Source organism: Lotus japonicus, chromosome 1 (assembly GCF_012489685.1).
Source record: "Lotus japonicus ecotype B-129 chromosome 1, LjGifu_v1.2".
NCBI lineage: Eukaryota > Viridiplantae > Streptophyta > Magnoliopsida > Fabales > Fabaceae > Lotus > Lotus japonicus.
This window is the reverse complement of record NC_080041.1, coordinates 2,761,179-2,780,447: the sequence shown is the minus strand read 5'-3', so window position 1 is coordinate 2,780,447 and position 19,269 is coordinate 2,761,179. Positions and strand designations below refer to the sequence as shown.

Sequence of the window (19,269 nt, the reverse complement as noted above, 5' to 3'; positions counted from 1 at the left end):
AAAGTTGTAAGAAATGATGATGTGACAAAGCTAATTGTGTTACTTGGTGGAAATCATTGGGGCAGAGTAGATAAATACAAACACATCCATTTCATGAACAAAAATTGTTTAAGCTACATACACTTAAGCTGAATGGTTACACAAACCATGAGTAAATGATATCTCAAAAAATCAATCAAGCTTCAAGATCATTACACAGCTGAATGACTGCAATATATGATAATTAGAAAAGTTAAAAGGGTAAAAGAATTGAGCAACTAAAAAAAGAGCTTCCGTGGAGATGCTCTAGGTTCTACCGAGGACTTGATAGGAGGGGGCATTGCCTTACTTTCTTGGCTCTCAGCCACTTTGTCAAGCAGCTTTGCAGCCCTTGGATCTGTTAGCAGCTTCTTCTGGAAAGACTGCGAGAAGCCGGTAGCAATGATGGTAACATGAATCTCCCCAGTGTAACGATCATCAACAACAGCCCCAAATATAATGTTGGCAGAAGGATCAGCCAAACTAGTCACCACCTATAAAAATTACTCATGTTAAGGGCAGTAAATGTAGAAGCAAAACCAGTGCTAACCACAAGTAGCCTTAGCTTATTATCCATCAAAAGCAAAAAGAAAAACCATAATATATTGATATGAAGCACAAACTGAAGAGAGAGAAAAAAAAAGACAATTAACAGGATTATATGTATAATCTTATTCTCATCTCTCACGATAACAAGTCCCCTCACGTGATACATCCGCTAAGTCTAAATTCCTTTTCTTCTCTTCAGGGGAGGATTTGGATGGCTTGCTAAAATTTTACTGAATCTTAATCTTGAGGAACACTTCAACTTTTTGAACATATTATAGTATAATGAATGCAAAAATATCAACACAATCAAATATTACAGCACTCTACTTTAAGTTTTAAACATTTAAATCCAGTAACAGTAACATTACAGGACTAGTTTGGAAAGTAAAAATAAGATGTTTGAAACAAACAAGAAGAGATGTAACAGTATGTTCCTTAAGCAAGTGCTGATAAAATCTTTACGTACCTGAGACACCCTGTTCACTTCCTGCAGAGTTATGTCCTTTCCTCCAGTTATGTTATATACTACCCCAGTGGCTGATTGAATAGATGATCCAATTAAAGGAGCCAAAGTAGCCTGTTCTGCTGCTTCTTCTGCTCGGTTTTTACCGGAGGAAACACCTACTCCAAGCATTGCAGTACCAGAGTCTTTCATCACAGCTTTTACATCAGCAAAATCCACATTTACAAGTCCAGGTATCTGGAATAAGTCACAAACAGCTCTTATGATATAGAAAAAAGATTAAAAGAATTACATGAATAAACCCTTGATATAAATACATGCCCTGTTATGAAGAGTGACCACTCAAGAATCAACGAGAAAGGAGTTGGAGAATGGTTCAAGCACCCCATGTTTTGTTTTTCTTTTCTTTTTGCAAGTAACCTATCTAGCAGGATCAACTAGGAATTCTAATAGCACTGTAGTGATAAGAAAAAGGTATGAATAAATTGATTGCTAAGCAACTAACTGTTATAATGTCTGATATTCCCTGTACTCCTTGGCGTAAGACATCATCCGCAAGACGGAAAGCATCCTGAAGGGGCATCTGCTCATCAGCTATGTCAAGCAGACGGTCATTTGGAATCACTATAAGTGTGTCAACATTTTTCTGCAGTTTTTCAATGGCTTCAAGTGCCTGAAAAAAAATATGAATGAATATTCTTTTTTTCAACATGATATAAAGAGTAATACTAAAAAAAACAAGGAAAGAAAGGACACCTGCCTGCAAGGATCTCTTACGTCCTTCAAAACTGAAGGGATAGGTAACCACACCTACAGTCAAGTAACCTGCCTCTTTTGATATTTGAGCCACAACTGGGGCAGCACCAGACCCTGTGCCACCACCCATCCCAGCTGTTATGAACACCAAATCTGACCCTTTAAGGGCATCCGCAATAGCTTCTCTTGATTCCTCCGCAGCTTGTTCTCCCAAAAGTGGATTCCCACCAGTACCTGCATCTCTATCAAGCAATTTGAATCAAAGGTCACCCTCCAATATCTCACTAAACTAAATACATGTGTAAAAATTCTTCTAAGGAAAAATCAATTCTGGTCAGAAGCTTAAGTAGGTAGCTTCTGGGGTGAAAAAATAGGCAGAACTAAACATGCTATTAGCAAGGAAACTAGAGTGATGCCACACAAATAAATCACGTCGAAGGCAACGAGACACGCAAGGAGAGTGCCTGACCTAATCCGCGAGTCAGAAGCTCTCCGATTTTAATAGGATTCTCAGCAACAGAATGTACCAGCGCTTGAGCATCAGTATTTATTGCATAAAAGTCTACACCCTGATTGAAAAAGTAGCAGAATTCAACATCATTATTCCCATAGTTGCAGCAAAACACAAAGACTAGCCTAGTGCATAGTTCAGCTGGAGTAAACAAGCACAATATCCAACATGTGTAACCACAATACAACAACAGTGTCTCCACAAGCAACAACATAGTTACTACAGCAACATAGAATTCACAAAAGCAGTACTACAAAATTGAAGAAATCCCAAACTGGGTTTACCCAAATTGGAACCCCACCTGCAAACCACTACCAATCATGCGGTTGACGGCATTGTTGCCACCACCTCCGATTCCGACAACCTTAATCTTGGCGTTTTCTACTGAGGCGAAGGAACATCGAACCGACCGGAAACGACGAGTGAGGCGTTGTGGGGTGCTAGCGACTCTGGTAATTCTGGTGGTGTTGAGAGAGACAGAGGGTGAAGTGGATAATGCATTGTGGTAGAAGGAGGAAGATGAGAGAAGCTCATTTGGGTTTGTGAGGGAAGGAAGTGTGGCCATTTTTCCCTTACCAAGTTCTTTCTCCAGAGGGTTTATTTATTATCTCTATGGTTAGGGTTCTATCTTTTTGGTTAGGAAAATGAAAATAGATAGCTTTACTCTTTACACTCCAATTTCCAGTGGAAGGTGGGAATATATATATTTTTTTCAACATGAAAAGTTTTTTTTATTTATAGGAAAATGTTAGTGGTTAGAAATGTTGCCCTATAATTTCATGTCCACATTTTAAGTTCAAGACATCATGGACTTAACTTTAGTGATGATTTCTCTTACTTAATACGTTGAAACGTCATTTCTGTTACGAAAGACTTCCACCACATTAATGCAGTCTGACACATAACAAGTGTCCTTGTACCCAAGCCTCCATGCATGCTGCAAACCTACCTTCACCGCCAACGCCTCAGCAAGAAAGGCATTTCCAAGCCCTAAAACAACGAAAACCCCTGCAAGCCATGTGTGCCATGCATGGACATTGCGTATCAAAACTCTGCAACCCATCTGTCTCACCCCCCCCCCCCCCCCCGCGCATTCATATTATCATTCACAACCACAAAGATCGTTGGTCCCCTTCCAGTCATTGTCGTTGCATCATACGTGAGCCTACTATCGGTGCATTGCATTCAAAGGCGAAACTTCTTGTGGACAGATGATAACCAAGCTCCCCCAAAACCTTGTCTAAGTATAAATTTGTGTTCAATCAAAAATTTATAGATAAAATATGGTGTGGAAACATTATTAAGTATCACCATTTCTCAACGGAGTCTCTGCATTTGCAAATCACTTCGAAAGTAGAGTGTTCCATACATCTATTGAACTATTTTCGAGTAAGTATTACTTTTATGTTATTTCAATTTTTACCAAACAAAGAACTTGATCTAAGTTTTTCTCTTATAGAAATCATCGCTATATTAAAAAAATACTTCACACACACATAATATAGTGGGCTGAAAAGATATGGCCCAAGAAAGCAAAAACAACACTAAGAGTAGGAAGTGTAAAGGCCCATGTGGCTCACAGTTGCAGTGAATGCAAGAGAGACATGATCAAATTGTATCCACACCATCACCAATTCACCATCTCCAATTAGGAATTGAAATCGCAGGAACACTCTCACTTTTCTCTCCGATCAGGATCTGGCACCAGTCCACTGATATGGGTTTTCCGGCAACCACGCTTATCTTCGCCGCGATTGGAATCGTCGCGTCTCTCTGTACCGTAATTTGCTTCAACAGAGGATCTTCGTCTAATCTGTAAGCTCCTTCCGTAATTTCAATTTCATTATGTGGATTCACATCGTGCTATAGCATTGTTTCGTAGTTTATGGGATAGTAGTCAAATACGAATTGGTGTACTGTTGCTAAATTGGGGTATAGTTGTACTAGTTTATGTTCTAGTTCTAGGGATTGTTCTGCACATCGTAATTTGGTTCACGTTATGCCTGGATTATCTCAATTCTCATGTTGAATGAATTTATTGATTTCCACTTCCAAAACTAAGATAACTAGTAGTAGCATGTTTTGTAAAGATCAAACACTCGAGTGCCGATACGGGCAACAAGAAACTTTTAGTCAAATTTAGGAAATATTTAGTGTTTTATGCCAAGATTAATATCGGTTGATTAGTATAAGAAAATAATTAATCTGTATTTCACAATTTTTTTATCACCGTTTAGGATGAAGCGAAAGGGAAATAATGTTAGAATAGGGCTTTATAGGTTTACGTGTTAGTTCCCTGAAAATTCAAAATGAATGAGCATGAGTCTGATGAATTGGCAGCGGCTGCGGCATCATTACTCCACCACCTCATCGCCACAGCAACTTTGCGATGGATAAGATACTCATATTAGGTGATGGAGTATAACGGCATGTTGATATTTCTTCTCGTGAAGAAAATTCGAGACAACTCCTTCAATTATGTCAGCTCCGTGGTGTGCTTTTGGCATTCATAAGCACATCAGGTAGGTAACTGACATAATTGAAGGAGTTTTGTCTTAAATTTCTTTCACCATAAGCAACATGGACATTTGTTATAGTCCATCACTAAGGTGAGCATCTTATCCATCGCATAGTTTGAGTGGTCATGTTGTGCGATTCGTCAGGCTCATGCTCATCATTTTGGATTGAGCGGGAAAGAGCATGTGAAGCACATAGCAATTGCTGCCCTTTAAACCCTATTATGGAGGTTTCTCCCGTTACGAAGAGATGATGGAATCATATTTATATGTTAGTTCTTACTATTTTTAATAAAATAACTAACCTACTTTATATTTTTTTCCCTAAACAATGTGATAAAAAAAGTTTGAAATAGAGGTTGATTAATTATATTCCTATACTAATTATCAGATATTAATCTTGGCATAGACCTTTGTGACATCCATGAACATGAGGCGATATATTTCCTAACTTAAGACTAAAAGTTTCTTGTTTTTATCTATTTTGACTGAAAATCAAAACAGATAGATACATTAGCATGGTCTGACATAACCGATGATATATCTGGAACAATGTATTTTATTTATTTATTCCCTTTAGAAAAAGCTTATGGATGCCAAATTTCTACTAATAAAATCTAAATCCATTGAACTTGAAAACTGCATAGGATCGATGCCCAACCCTGTTTCTGTCTATTGTATCGTTGAAGGATTTATAATCTACTTGTCTTCTTTGAAGCCTTACACATGCCTGCTTTATGTAACTTTGAAATTGTGAACATCTTTGTTGACATGCTGCTCTATTTAATAGCTGATTTTTTTTTGAATTGTTTGAGAAGGCCATCTTGGTGTGGTATATGTGTGACATGTATTTTAGTACTAAATAGGTTTCATAGATGATGTAAATTTGATCTGAAGAAAGAAGAGGATTAGTTATTCTTGAGAAATGATTCCCTTGAATATTTGCTGTGAGTCCTCCCTCTACCAAAAGTGCTGCTCTCTTTATGAACTAATATCTTATTATTCTGTTGCAGATTTCACCTAACTTTGGTTCTTACTGCAACAATATGCTGCTGGATGATGTAAGTTCTTTTTATTTACATTCTTCTTTTGGTTTGCTTAAAGTTTGAATAGAAATTGGAGCATGCAGAAATTAAGTAATGTACCTGGGTTATGTCCCTGGCAAGGTATTGATCATTTGGAAAAGGAGTATATTAAAACTTCATACCTGTTAATTTACTCTCTGTGACTAAGACCTTGATACCGTCACGTGGATATGGAGTGTTATTTAGTCAAGTTTCGTGTCCTGTTTAGCAGTACTTAATGAAAGTAATTGAAGAGGAATAGGTGAACTTGGTAAAAACGGGATATGTTTAGAATCGTCTGGGCATATATAGGTCTTGGTGGTTTACTTTTGTTTCTAAAGTGGAGCATTTTTCCCCTATATTTCACAAGTAGACAAAAGTGTACATGATGGAAAACTTCAAGCTCTTGCTTGATGTGTAGATTGACTCTTATACTTGTAGTGATGTGATCAAACTGCAGCAGTCTGTGAATCAGTAACATTAAGTGATTTAAGGGCTATCCTTTCCCTGATATAAATACATAACTACTTGCTGTCATATTTATAACCAAGTATCATTCTAAATGGTTTGCTTTACAAGAGACCTTGTACATAACCTATGTACGTATTGGAGTTTTATATCATTATTATGCATTTTATCATCCCCAAGGAGCTTGCGAAACCCATGCGAGAGGATGTTGTGTTCTACATGACCATTCACATGGAATAAATATTGTCTGACAGTATGTCCAGTATAATTAAGGGTGGGCCGGTGGGGGGGGGGGGGGGTAAACTGGCCTTCAGAGGGTAATTTGAATTAGTGACTTTTTTAGGGCATAGTAGTTTATACCAAAATCTTTTATCTTTTATATTAATAAAGCCCATTTCATCACTCCAAGAGATGTTATTTCCAAAGATCTAAATGTGCCTTCCTTGTGTTAATGAACTTTTGTTTGTTTATTGATGGAGTACATTTTTTTGTTTTCTCAGGTGGGCAATTGTATATCTAGCACAGATGAAACCGCTCATAGTTCCTATCTTGAGTGAAGCGGAATAACTTTATCTATAAACAGGTGTAACTCCTCAAGTTAAACAGTATACAAGTCGCAGGTTGGTTGCTGGAGAGAATTTGATTTTAGCTCTCATGAATCGTTCAGTATTTTCTGTGGGTGAATCTTGTATGTATTTCTTGTTTGATAAGCGTTTCAATTGGACTTTCCATTGCTGCCTCACATTATCCATGTTATCATTGATGTATTTTAAACCTTATTCATTTCAGAAGTCGCCAGAGAGGTATATATAAGTATGTATTTTGGTCAAAATTAGTTGATGAAAGAGTATTGTATATCTTATTTTGAATGACTATATCTAGAAAATAAATGATTGGGAGATAGAATTGGAGAAGCATTGATGCAATTCCCAGTCTCCACTGTTCAATTTAGTGCATGTTTGGTTGCACCTTTGCAATTTGCAATTCACGTTAGACTTCAAAATCACATTAATCCATAATCTACAACATGGAGTCTCATCTTCCATAGCATAACTTGCTTTGGAGTGTGTCTTCACTCTCCAAACACAAACAGCCAAAGATGCCCTTAGATTTTCAAAAAGCTCTAATAAATGTATCTTGTATACTTCTTGCATTGCTATTGCATGCGTTGAATTCAAGTCAATTTCATCTTGAAACAAATCAAATTCAAAGCATTAAGTTTGTTTGGAAATATTACCTATGTTCCTATTTATAAGAAGATACAGTACATGGATTAAGAAATACAATCAATTTATTTGAAATATGATCACATGAATAATAAGTGAAAATTTGTCACTTTTGTTTATAACTCAAACTTTCATTCTTGAAAAACACTTTCCAATGTGACCACTTCTAAGATTTCCCCACAACACAATCAATTAAACTGTTGAACTCCTTGATGGATCTCTCATCAGCACCGCTCCGCAACAGCGGCGGAAAGAACAGCCACGAGGCGGTAACCACCACGAACGCCAACGTGATGGGCAAGGACACCACCCAGTGCAGCCTCCACTTGTCCCCCAGCCACTTCACCACCCCAAACTCCACCGCCACACACACCCCATGGAGCAAGAAGAAGCACGTGACCTCCCACGTGGGACTCACACGTGTGACATAGTAGAACAGCAGCTCATGCATAAGCCCAGACACCAAAAAAGACGCAATGAGCCCGACCACTGAGGCCCACCAGGGGCCCAAAACAGGCCCACACAGCACAGACCTCACGGGGTTGTATACAGTGTGCCGCAGAAGATACGTTACCATGAGGTTCCACCTTCTTCCCCAGAAATCACGTAGTGAAGTTGAGAAATAAGGATCATTAGATGGAAATTCAAGCTCAATCCCAAGTGTTGCATTGACCAGAAGATTGGAGATTCCCAGAATAACATCAAGCATGAGATATATGAGGGTGCAGTAGAGGCCAAGAACAATTTTTGGGTGAAGCTTTTGCTTGTGGTCATTCAAGGCCACAAGTGAAATCCCAAAAAGCAAGGTTTTGATAGGGAGCAAAAGATGCAATTTTGATGGGTTTTGCATAGAAGGGTATGTTTGTTTTTGAGGGTTTCTGATTGGGAAGCAAGCAATGGTGAGGAACAGTGGAAGTGATGATTTTGGTGATGATGATGATGAGAGTGGGCCTAGGTCAATGGTGAAAAGGAGGAGCTTGAAGTTTGTGAGCCATGTGATGAAGAAGGAAGTGATGGAAATTTGGAGAACAGAGGAGAGTTGAAGAGGTAGGATTGTGAAGAGGTAGAAAACTGGGGTTAGGGAGAGGAACCTGAAGATGCCTTTGGGTAATTTTGATGAGATGAAGTAGCAGTAACATAGGGTGGCTAGGATTTTGAGCCATACCTTGATTAAGCTCTTGAATTCTCCTTCAAATTCCATGCATTTTGGGCTTGACATGTTGTTCTGATTCTGTATCTTAATTACTACCCTTCTTGCACAGACAGTGATGTGAATGTGATGATTTTGTAATGTGGAAATGTGTTGTTTCTGACAGGTGATCCAACTAGCATTAATCCCTGACCCTATGAAACTTCTTCTTTTGTCCTTGGTCAGTGAGTGGTACTATAGTGCTTTTGCTTTTAAATGAAGTGGCGAGGTGATAACTCTTTTGATTTAATTTATGCATTATAGTTTGCATAGGATTCAATGATTGACGGTGACACTAAATTTAATCATTCAGAGCCTCACATGATGTGAATAGTATTATTCTCATATTTTGTGTCACAAATGAACACAGGCACACTTTCCAATCTAACTGTAACTTCTCTTCTTTCTACCGACTTAAGAAGTGATTGTAAATTCTCATAGTATAAACAAACTGATAGAGTTCTTATAGGTAAAGACTAAAGAAGTGAACTTACTGTTTTGCTGGATTTGTGTAAAAATCTGTTTTAGCTGCATTCACTATGTTAGTGATATCTATAATCAATGTAAAACCTTAACACATTTCATGTCCAGGACTGGACATAGTGTCAAGTTAGCATGATTGGGAATTTATGGATGACTTATTTTTGGATGATTCTATAAATGGAGAATCAAACACATACTAAATAATTTTGAAGATAATAATAAATTTAACATTTGACATACATGATGCATGATTGGACCATTTTAGCAATTTTTACCTGTGAAAGTGGTATATGTTGGGGCACAGACAAGGAGAGGAAACCGGAACATGTCTTTAGGTATTTTTGATGACATGAAAGAAGAACATATATAGAGGGACTAGGTCGACTGAGAGCCATACCTTGATTGAGCTCTAGATTTCTCCTTCAAATTCCATGCATACATGTTCTTCTCTATCTTACCCTTCTCGCTTGAACAATGATGATTCTAAATTATTCTAATTCTTCATTAATTATTTTCAGTTTAAATCTAATGATCTATCATCTATCGATCAATAATCTCCCCCAGTCTATAGTTTTGTTTCATTAATGGTTCTTGCAGTATATGGGCTTTTGTATGGTTTTTGTACTCAAATTCCTACAAGATAAGTGATTGGGACAAATCTTAACTCCCCACAAGATATCTCCTGATATTATATATTGGTCTTCATATTATATATTGGTCTTCACTCGATATGCGAAATAGAGGGTCACCATGCTCGTTCAAGGTACACAATCTTTCTATGAGGTGCTCTATTCGATTACTTACTGACTTGAGCGTGACTTGAGCGTCAGAGTCTCTTACCCTCTTCCAGTCCAGCCATTAGAGCATGATATCATCAAGGCTAACAGCTGATGAGTTAACTTCATCTAGTTCCTTGTTCCCATACATTGTTGCAGGCAAACATAAGATTCCTAACATGTCCAGAATAAAATAGCTTCCCAAATAGTGTAAAGTATGCATTAATTTAACGTAGCTTTAGTACGACCATGACGCACACTAACAACGTGGTTTGACAACATCATTTCCTGAACAATAATTAAGGTTTTTTTTTCATTTTTGTAGATGTTTATTGCCAACTGATCAACAGGTCTTTCTGGAAAAAATATATAAATAAACATTTACTGTTTATTCTTACATTTTTTGAGCTGATTATCACTAACTGGACAGCAGGGGTGAACATGGGTCGGGTAAATCCAATGAACTCGTCCAACCCAATCCGATCCAATAGAAAAAATGCGGGTTGGATCGGGCAATCGGGTTAGCCGGATGGATTTTACTACAACCCAACCAAGTTAGGATCGGATTTCGGATTCAGTTCAAATCCATCCAACCCAACCCAGAATCCATACATATAATAATAATTTTTATAATTTTACTCATACTTGAAGTGCTAGTGTCGGAGTGATGACTTTTTGAAACTTTGAGACTTAAGTATTTGTAGTTATTTGTCATATTTGAACTTAGAGTATTTGTTCGTAGTTATTTGTTACATGTTTATATATAGTTATTTAGCATGTTGGAGGCATCTAAGTTCTAAGTGTCATGGCATGACATTTAGTGTTGTTTTTCACTTTTTAGATACTATTTATATTAGATTGTTTGATGTCATTTGGTAATGAAGTTTTATGTTTTCATTATATTTGGCTATATGTCATTTATGTGGTATTATTTCTATAACTTTTTGTGTCTTTTTCATGCTATTTAGTATTATAACATATTTAATACTTTTTATAATTTTTTCTGAATTTATAATAATTTTTGCAAGATTTTTTAATATTTCAGATATATTATTATTTTAATATAGTGACCCAATAAATCCATCCAACCCAATCCAAACTTCGTCGGGTTGGTTCGGATCGGGTCCGAAGAAGAAATTCGTGAAATCCAACCCAACCCAACCCAGCCAATTTTGATCGGTTCGGATTTTATTTTGACCAAAATCCATCCAACCCAACCCATGTGCACCCCTACTGGACAGGACATGTTAGGACTCCTCTCTGCAACACAATATCCTATAAGTTGAGACTTGAGATAATGACTCTTGTTAATAAAATTAAAATTCCAGAACACACTAATCATGCCAGAACTGTAATTTGACAGCTAGAGGGTCTTTCTTAAGCAAGTCAGTATCAAATTCTAAACAAGAGAGTTTACAGAAAAGAAACAGATAAAAGATTACAATGAAATCTGACAGAAAATGAACATCATATTTCATAAAAATTGTCTATGTACAGCATGTGTCAACATTATTGCAGAAGTGAAAACTTATCACAAGATGCTGTAACTACTCATCGAGCCAACCCGCTGAATTCCTATGCGCATATGCATGATAAGGACCAGGTGCAAAACCCCTACGCACATCACCCCATCCATGTTGGGGCACACTAATACTAGGTTCACGAGTGCCATTTTCCGGAACTCCACGAGAACCACCGAGTTGCCTTATCTTTGATTCTCTCTGGTTCTTCTCTTCCTCCTTGCTCCTACAGTGACTAACCCCATGTTCAAAAAGTGGCACTTTCTCACGGGTTCTTCCAATATCTGAAATGGGTTGCAAGCTTTCAACTGAGGATTTCCCATCAATTTGACTGGGTTGACAGTGGTCAGGTCCTGCCTCAGGCTTTTCATGTTCAGGAGCTTGCACTTTGCCTGTTGAGTCCATACCTAGTTCTCTCCTATCATTTAATAAAATTTGTCTATGAACAAAAAGAGTCATAAACATAAACATAAACATAAACAAAAGCCTTATCCCAAGAATAAGTGAGGTTGGCTATATGTATCACATGATTCATATTAAAGAAGCAAGTTTTTCGTTTGCTGCCACAGGCTTAACACAGTCTTCCTCTATTATTTGGGCTTAGGCTATGAACAAAAAGAATCAATAGCAAGAAAACAAGTAAATCACAAGTCAGAAACAGACTTACCTCCTCTCTGAATCACCATCCAATGGAGGCAATGAACTAATAGGCTTGATAGACAGAGGAACCACATCATCAAACCGGCTGTCAGGCTTGTTTTGCTCGGGCATTTCAAATTCCTTTGGGGTTGGCTTCTTGTTTTCAGCCACACAGCATGATGTCTCATTTGATTTCGGTTTCATAGACAGGGTCTCATTAGCCACATCATCAAACTGGCCGACAGGCTTGGTTTGCTCAGGCATTTCAAAGTTCTTTGGGGTTGGCTTCTTGTTTTCAGTCGCACAACTTGACGTCTCATTTAATTTCGGTTTGTTTGAGATAGTTGAACTAGAACTCATCTTTCCGGGCCTCTTTTCGCTACCAGCTTTCCCAAAAGACAGTATTCCAGTAGCTTTAGACCTTTTAGAAGTGCTTTTGTCAGATGAATTAGCTAAACCAGCATTGTTCTTTAATTCAACTCTCTCTTTGGTTCCGGGTTTCATCCTTTTATTATGAGTGTTAATTTCTCGAACAGTGGCTTTAGTACTGGGGAGCTTTATATTATCTTTTACAGGAGTCCCAAGTTCATTATCAATCTTGTGATTTCTGGTCCAAGTAACAGGAAATTAAATTACATAGGGGTTAACAAACAAATTGAAAAATAAAAAATCCATATGACACTAGTCTCTTCAGTGCGAACCAAAAAGTACTTATTGGAGCTTATCCAATCCTTTTTTTAGTCGATTAGTTCCAATATGTGCTCTTTATTCCGTATCCAAACGGGATCTTACAAAAAATATATAAGAATGCAATTTTTTGGTAAAAGACTTGTTTGGACAGACTAGACAGACTTACCTCTTCTCTGAATCACCATCCAATGGAGGCAATGTGCTAATAGGTTTGATAGACAGGGTCTCATTTTCCACATCATCAAACTGGCTGTCATGCTTGGTTTGCTCAGGCCTTTCAAATTTCTTTGGGGTTGACTTCTTGTTTTCAGTCAAACAGCTTGCCGTCTCATTAAATTTCGGTTTCTTTGACATGTTTGAACTCGAAATCATGTTTCCAGGCCTCTTTTTGCTACCAACTTCTCCAGAAGACAGTTTTCCAGTCACGTTAGATATTTTAGAAGTGCTTTTACCAGATGACTTATCTAAGCCAGCATTGTTCTTCTGTAATATAGCTCTCTCTTGGGTTGCACGTTTCATCCTTTTATTAGGAGTATTAATTTCTCGAACAGTGGCTTTAGTAATGGGGAATTTTATATGATTTCTTATAGGAGTCCCAAGTTCATCATCGATCTTATGCTTTCTGGTCCAAGTAATGATAAATAAAATTAGATAGGGGGGTTAACAAGGACAAATTGAAAAATAAAAATCCATATGACACTTACAAACAATATATAAGAATGCGATTGTTTGGTAGAAGACCTTCCCAAGCCCTTTGTAAAGTATGTCCATCATCTGTGCATTCAAAAGCAATATTTCTGCCAAAACCAACATAAGAATCAATACCCTAGATGATAACAATCAGAACCAAAAAATGGTGAGAGAAACAGAGAAAAAGAGAGAAATAACCTTGGCAAACATTTGCGATGATATGACTTTGGGCAACGCCTACAAACAGCAAATTGCAACTCAGGTTCCACAGCATTTTCCTCTTCTTTACAGACATGACAATAATGAACGGGACAAGTAAAAGGATCCCCATTAGCAATATTTCTCTCAAGTTCCGTCGCAGCAAGTTTAACTACCCCGGATAGTAATTTTGCAACACAATGTGGATGATAAAAACAGTCGCAGGTTGCAGCACATTTAAAGACCTGAAAGAGGAATTTCCAAAATAACTTTAGTTCTATATAAACACTGAGTCTCCAGAAAAACTGCAAATATCATAGAAAACCAATAAAATCAATGCCGGGAAAAAAATGTTGAAGCAGGAGAACTAAGTGTTAAAATTAACAGTTTACAAGAATGCATGATAGGAGAACAAGGACTGATATGCTACTTAACTAGGCATGTGAAAGATAACCTTTGAAGCACAATCAGTTTACAAGGTTCAAAATGAAAACCACGATGCGTTAATCTAATTATCAACAATAAGGGGAAAAGGGTAACAAAACTGTTTAACAAATTTTTTATTTATCTGTTGACGTTTAGACCATTTTCATTTAAATAGGTTGTCTGATTGCCCCATACACTACTGCCTGACTCCCACCCCCTATCTCCCTAATCAAAGAAAATCAGCTCCAATCATTTTCAAGGATCCCGGCAAATCAGTTGATATCCACATCTTTCAGATCTCTGGTTAGACATCCCAATCAAGAAACAAACTCATCTATTAAATAAAGCTTTCGCTCAATAAACACCAAACTCCTGAGAAAACAAAATAAAAAGCAGTTGAGATAATGAATTTTACAAGAGATCTTCATCTGCCATTAGGAATTTCTTTGAGGTTTACATTTACCACAAGGTGCCACTATCTTTGATTAAGCATGGGAGCAAAACTGAATATGCTAAAAGCTCTTTCTCCTCAACAAAAAATTGGGAGCAAATAATTTTTATATATAAATAAAGTGATCAACCAGTAACGAGAGACCAATCTTATTTGTCGCGGAAATACCTTAGCACCCTTAGCTTTATCAGAAGACCCCAGCTCACCACATGCAAAGCATTGGTGTTGATGATATTTACAATTTTTACAATAAAATGTCTTGATATCCTGCAAATTTTTGCCACAAGAAAACAAATTTCTATGTGATTATATGAAGTGGAAAAGGACAAGTAAAACAGATATAAAAGGAAAATATATTTATCATACATCAACTTCCTTCCTGGTCAAACCAAGGGAAAAACAATCAGAATCTTTACCATCCGCCTTAGTAGCATGAAATGACCTCATGCATTCTCCATCACAACTGCATTCACCATTAAATAATTTAACATTATGAAGAAAAAATGAAGCTATTTTACAATAAGAAGGCAAATGAAAAATTACAAGATCTTTAGAATATGTTGCCAGAGGTAAACTAGGAAGAACTATATGTCATGCCATTACAACAGATTTAGATTTAATAGTTTGTCATAGACATTGTTCAGAATATAACATTATGCCGTCTTTTAAATTATGCAATTGACACCCTAGTGGGAAAAGAATTCTATTGTTGTTTACAATGTCATAGAACTCAAGAACAGTTATTTACTGAGATTTTCACTGGTCCAACTAGTGAATCACAGGCTGAATCAATCTTATAAATTTATTATTCATAAATATACTATATGATTTCATTTAAATATATATTTTATATTTCCTCAAGATAGCTGAATCCTGTATATATAGAAAAGTACTGAAATATGACAGTAACATTGACGTACATACGAGATGAAGTCATATTGTGAGTTTTAATTCATTTGTATTAATTAAAAAAGATAAATATTAAATTATGAAAAAAAAATTAATACCACAGAAGTGCACCACCATTGTCACAAAGCGCACAAACTGTATAAGACGAATCATTCTCTTCTTCCGGGTCTTCATCTGCTTCGTCTATAGTCTCATTGCCAATATCATCAACTATAAATTCAGGTCGTGCCAAATCTTTAGCTTCCTGAGATCAAGTAGTAGAATCTTAAAAAGCATTTTAAACAATACAATATGACATGAATAAAAAGAAGAAAGCCAAACAGAGAAAACATCTTCAGGGAAGGAAAAATAAATATGTCAATAACCTCAACGGAAAGCTTCCCGTTTTCCCGCTTCTCCTCCATAACCATGAGCAAAAGCTGCATAAATCATCATGTAGTTGTCATTAAAATAAAGCACGGAACAACAAAAATCAATAACATTATCCCACTAGCCCATTAGATGTTAGTAAGTATAAGCGAATGCTTCAGCAAAAGAGCCAGTAAAAGGATATTTAAACCCTTGGAACTTTTTTTATTTGAAAAAGAGATAAAACTAACATAACTACAGGCAAAGCAAATTTAAAGGCACATAGGAAATACATAATTCAATAATTACAAAATTTTGTTATGCACATATTTGCCATTAAAAAAGACAGAGAAAAGCCCAATGAAGAGTTATTTTTTGGTGCAAATAATTTTAGGGTGAGGTGAGGTGATGATGCCACACTTCAAGGCGCAGAAAGTCTCGGGGCTCAAAGACCACTTATAAAGGACTTAATTACCTCACCCCAAGGAGACATGGGGTGAGGTAAATATTTAAAACTAAGAGAGTATTAAAAGACAGAATCAACCAATACTATATTACAATATACAAAACTGTTAATGATGGTATCTGATATCAAACACCTTATCAAGCTCAAGGTTGCAACCAATCCACTTAACGAACTTGATATTCCTAAGTAAGAACCTTAAAGATCATCAACTAATTCATAGAAGAAAGCAGGAGATATAGCCTCAGTCAACTTAAATCCAAAGGAGCTGATCTCATACAAGTTATTTATATCAATGCATTCATCCTTTCCTGCTAACAACATAAATCAATGCAGTTAACAAACTACTAATATTACCATTCACAAATTACCAATTAACGTCCTCCTTCTTTTATAAAGTCTGATTAAATCATGACAGACACCAATCCATAAAAATTTACTCAAAAAAGTAATGCTCCTTTATCCATGAAACAAAAATTAATTACTTGAACTCATCAAAGCACATGAAACCAGGAAGATAACCAAAACAATGATTACCCATTCAGCTAACTAAAATGCTCTTCGCATCAACACCACACACACACAGTCCCCCTCAAGGAAGATTTTCTCACAGAAAATAAAATTGTCAACTTCGTAACAATTAATTCAACGTACTGCAAGAGTATGGAAGTATAATGTCAAACTCAAACCACATTTTTTATTCTCTGATTTCCAAAAGGGGGGTGAAAGAGGAGAAAAATGCTAGCTTTCTAGTTTAATACCAGTGTCTTTGAAAAAAGGAAATACAAACCTTGGATTTAGCTAAGACAGCATCCCTCTTGGCAGCTTCACCAATTAAAGTCACATGGTCCAATAAGTCCTTTTGTGAAGGCTTCAACTCACAAAAGCTACAAACAAATTTCACAAAAAAAATAATAATTAAGAAATGTGCTATCACATAAATTGTTATCAGTCTATCAAAAAGAGGAAAAGTCCCACAAGGCAGTAGTATAAAAGTTACCTCAACTCCTTATCCTTACTCAAGCTATTCCAAACAGATTTGGCAGATAACCTGCGATTTTTCTTCAAAGAATGCAGGAAGTGAAGGGTGACCAAAATAGTCCTCACAGTATCCTGAAAGCTCTTTCTTGGCTTATCAAGCTTGACCCACTTTCCATCCTTTGACAGCAGAGACACCTCAGGTTTCACCGGGGAAAGATCAAACCTCCATGCAGTAACCTGCATAAAAACCTTCTGCAGCCCATTATCAGTAGAACCATGCAAGAACACCTCCTCTTTGCAGGCATCAATTGATCTCTCAGAATCACCACCACCCCATTGAACCGGCAACACCGAAAAACACACGGGCACCTCATCATCATCTTCAAGATGGTAATTCGACACAATAACGATCTCAGCTTCAGCCTCAGCCTCATCATCAGAACCTGCCGCCGTTGGCCTCTTCATCCCAAACCCTTCTTCTCTAAACACCTGCCAAATCAAATCAAGAAGAAAATAACAATTAAAACAAATGCATCTCACTCAGTACTTTTAACAAACACCTAGCGTGCACGATGAAAAAACACAATAAAAACCAATGAAGGGAATCAAGAATGAAACAGAGACTGAATACTTGAATAGAGTATGAGAAACAAGAAGAACCCTAACCCTAAATTCGAAAAACAGGAAAAATCAAAAAAAGGAATGAAGGTGAGGCAACCTTGTACTCTTCTTGATTTATGGATAAGAACAAGTGGGTAGAATCAAAAATCAAAGGTTTCTGTTATTAGGTGTGTTGTTGATTGAAGATTTTGGTTGTGTTTATATGAATGATTGAATGAGTGAAATTTCTGTGATTCTTTCCACAAAAAACGAGGGTGAATAAATCTTTGTCATGTTCACTCTCAACCATGGAATCGCGCTGTTTATCGTTTTTTCTGGTAGTTAATCACGGGATTAAGAGATCATGATTTGATTATGTCAAATTTAATATGTGATTTAAAATTTTAATAGAATCAAATCAAGTGAAATTTAAAAAGATAATGAATAAAAAAAAATCATGTGAGATTTTAACTTTATTTAATAAATTAAATAGTAAGAGATATTGATTTGATCAAAAATATTAAAAGATGTGATTTGGTTGTGTTAAAAAAAGGATACGTGGAAGCTTTTAATAAAACCAGATCATGTAAAACTTAACATGATCTTCTAAATCAAGTATTGATTGTTTTCCAAATATAACCCAAAAAATAAATAATAAATGTGATATATTTACTGAATTTTATTTTAGTCTTGTTTTTTGGATAAAAAATATTTATTTTCATTAAAATTGTTTAAGAATTAAGAAATGACATTTAACATCATAATATTGATTAAGTGATAGATAAGCTAAATAACATAAAAATGAAGACACGTGTGTTTTTTTTTTCCGTCAAAAAACTCTTTCATAAATCCATTGAAGTAACATATAATGAGAGTAAACTCGTCAGAGCATTAGGAGAATCATCAATCCAAACAAAATAGAAACTTGAGAGAGTGAAATTGGCTAAAAAATATGTCACCCTATTGCTCGCACAACAAGTGTAAGCTAAACGAAAAATACAAAAAGATTGTGAAAGTAAAACACATTAAGATATAACATACGCTAAATACGAAAAATGACTACAATGAGTCTTCAAAGTATTGCAGAAATCAAACTATTTGTCTTCACGATCACTTATTGAAAGCCCAGATCAAAAGCCAATCAAAAAGCCCACCATAAGGCCAATGCCTTAGCTACCAATACTGTGACACCCTATTTTCCGTTATTAGGTTGTTTACTATTTTATTTTAATTATTACTATTATGCTATATGGTAATTTGATGAATTATGTGGTTTTATTAGATAATTAAGTGATTATGTGATATATGAAGTGAGTAAATTATTTAAATTGTATA

At 36.2% G+C, this 19,269-nt stretch overlaps 4 protein-coding genes across 4 annotated transcripts; 1 reads left to right on the top strand and 3 right to left on the bottom strand.

The window, feature by feature from the left end:
- Window positions 1–67: 67 nt before the first annotated feature.
- Window positions 68–2,966, bottom strand: LOC130733057 (cell division protein FtsZ homolog 1, chloroplastic-like). Its single transcript, XM_057585106.1, has 6 exons — window positions 2,599–2,966; window positions 2,256–2,355; window positions 1,791–2,020; window positions 1,536–1,703; window positions 1,034–1,267; window positions 68–512 (listed from the first exon to the last, which is right to left on the bottom strand). Exons 1-6 carry the CDS (start codon window positions 2,860–2,862, stop codon window positions 258–260), a joined length of 1,251 nt encoding a protein of 416 aa, XP_057441089.1. The 5' UTR covers window positions 2,863–2,966; the 3' UTR covers window positions 68–257.
- Window positions 2,967–3,881: 915 nt separating this feature from the next.
- On the top strand, window positions 3,882–7,292 carry LOC130733056 (V-type proton ATPase subunit e2-like). The gene is made up of 3 exons (XM_057585105.1): window positions 3,882–4,112; window positions 5,827–5,874; window positions 6,846–7,292. Exons 1-3 carry the CDS (start codon window positions 3,889–3,891, stop codon window positions 6,910–6,912), a joined length of 339 nt encoding a protein of 112 aa, XP_057441088.1. The 5' UTR covers window positions 3,882–3,888; the 3' UTR covers window positions 6,913–7,292.
- A 326-nt stretch (window positions 7,293–7,618) lies between these two features.
- Window positions 7,619–8,991, bottom strand: LOC130733055 (probable long-chain-alcohol O-fatty-acyltransferase 5). The gene has a single exon (XM_057585104.1). It carries the CDS (start codon window positions 8,788–8,790, stop codon window positions 7,738–7,740), a length of 1,053 nt encoding a protein of 350 aa, XP_057441087.1. The 5' UTR covers window positions 8,791–8,991; the 3' UTR covers window positions 7,619–7,737.
- A 2,317-nt stretch (window positions 8,992–11,308) lies between these two features.
- On the bottom strand, window positions 11,309–18,288 carry LOC130733054 (protein ENHANCED DOWNY MILDEW 2-like). The gene is made up of 12 exons (XM_057585103.1): window positions 18,053–18,288; window positions 17,354–17,823; window positions 17,144–17,240; window positions 15,908–15,961; window positions 15,641–15,786; window positions 15,000–15,096; window positions 14,802–14,900; window positions 13,757–14,001; window positions 13,573–13,665; window positions 13,035–13,490; window positions 12,207–12,785; window positions 11,309–11,957 (listed from the first exon to the last, which is right to left on the bottom strand). The coding sequence occupies exons 2-12, from the start codon at window positions 17,797–17,799 to the stop codon at window positions 11,567–11,569; spliced, it is 2,703 nt and encodes a 900-aa protein (XP_057441086.1). The 5' UTR covers window positions 17,800–17,823; window positions 18,053–18,288; the 3' UTR covers window positions 11,309–11,566.
- Window positions 18,289–19,269: the final 981 nt, after the last annotated feature.

Excerpts from the sequence above, each read along its gene's own strand:
- LOC130733057 (XM_057585106.1), bottom strand. The coding sequence starts at position 2,862 with ATGGCCACACTTCCTTCCCTCACAAACCCAAATGAGCTTCTCTCATCT. Across the intron at positions 2,356-2,598 it reads TGATTGGTAGTGGTTTGCAG|GGTGTAGACTTTTATGCAAT; the intron begins GTGGGGTTCCAA and ends TTTTTCAATCAG. Across the intron at positions 1,268-1,535 it reads GAATATCAGACATTATAACA|ATACCTGGACTTGTAAATGT; the intron begins GTTAGTTGCTTA and ends GACTTATTCCAG.
- LOC130733056 (XM_057585105.1), top strand. The coding sequence starts at position 3,889 with ATGCAAGAGAGACATGATCAAATTGTATCCACACCATCACCAATTCAC. Across the intron at positions 4,113-5,826 it reads AGAGGATCTTCGTCTAATCT|ATTTCACCTAACTTTGGTTC; the intron begins GTAAGCTCCTTC and ends ATTCTGTTGCAG. Across the intron at positions 5,875-6,845 it reads ACAATATGCTGCTGGATGAT|GTGGGCAATTGTATATCTAG; the intron begins GTAAGTTCTTTT and ends TTGTTTTCTCAG.
- LOC130733055 (XM_057585104.1), bottom strand. The coding sequence starts at position 8,790 with ATGTCAAGCCCAAAATGCATGGAATTTGAAGGAGAATTCAAGAGCTTA.
- LOC130733054 (XM_057585103.1), bottom strand. The coding sequence starts at position 17,799 with ATGAAGAGGCCAACGGCGGCAGGTTCTGATGATGAGGCTGAGGCTGAA. Across the intron at positions 15,787-15,907 it reads ACGGGAAGCTTTCCGTTGAG|GAAGCTAAAGATTTGGCACG; the intron begins GTTATTGACATA and ends ACTTGATCTCAG. Across the intron at positions 11,958-12,206 it reads GATGGTGATTCAGAGAGGAG|GAGAGAACTAGGTATGGACT; the intron begins GTAAGTCTGTTT and ends ATTAAATGATAG.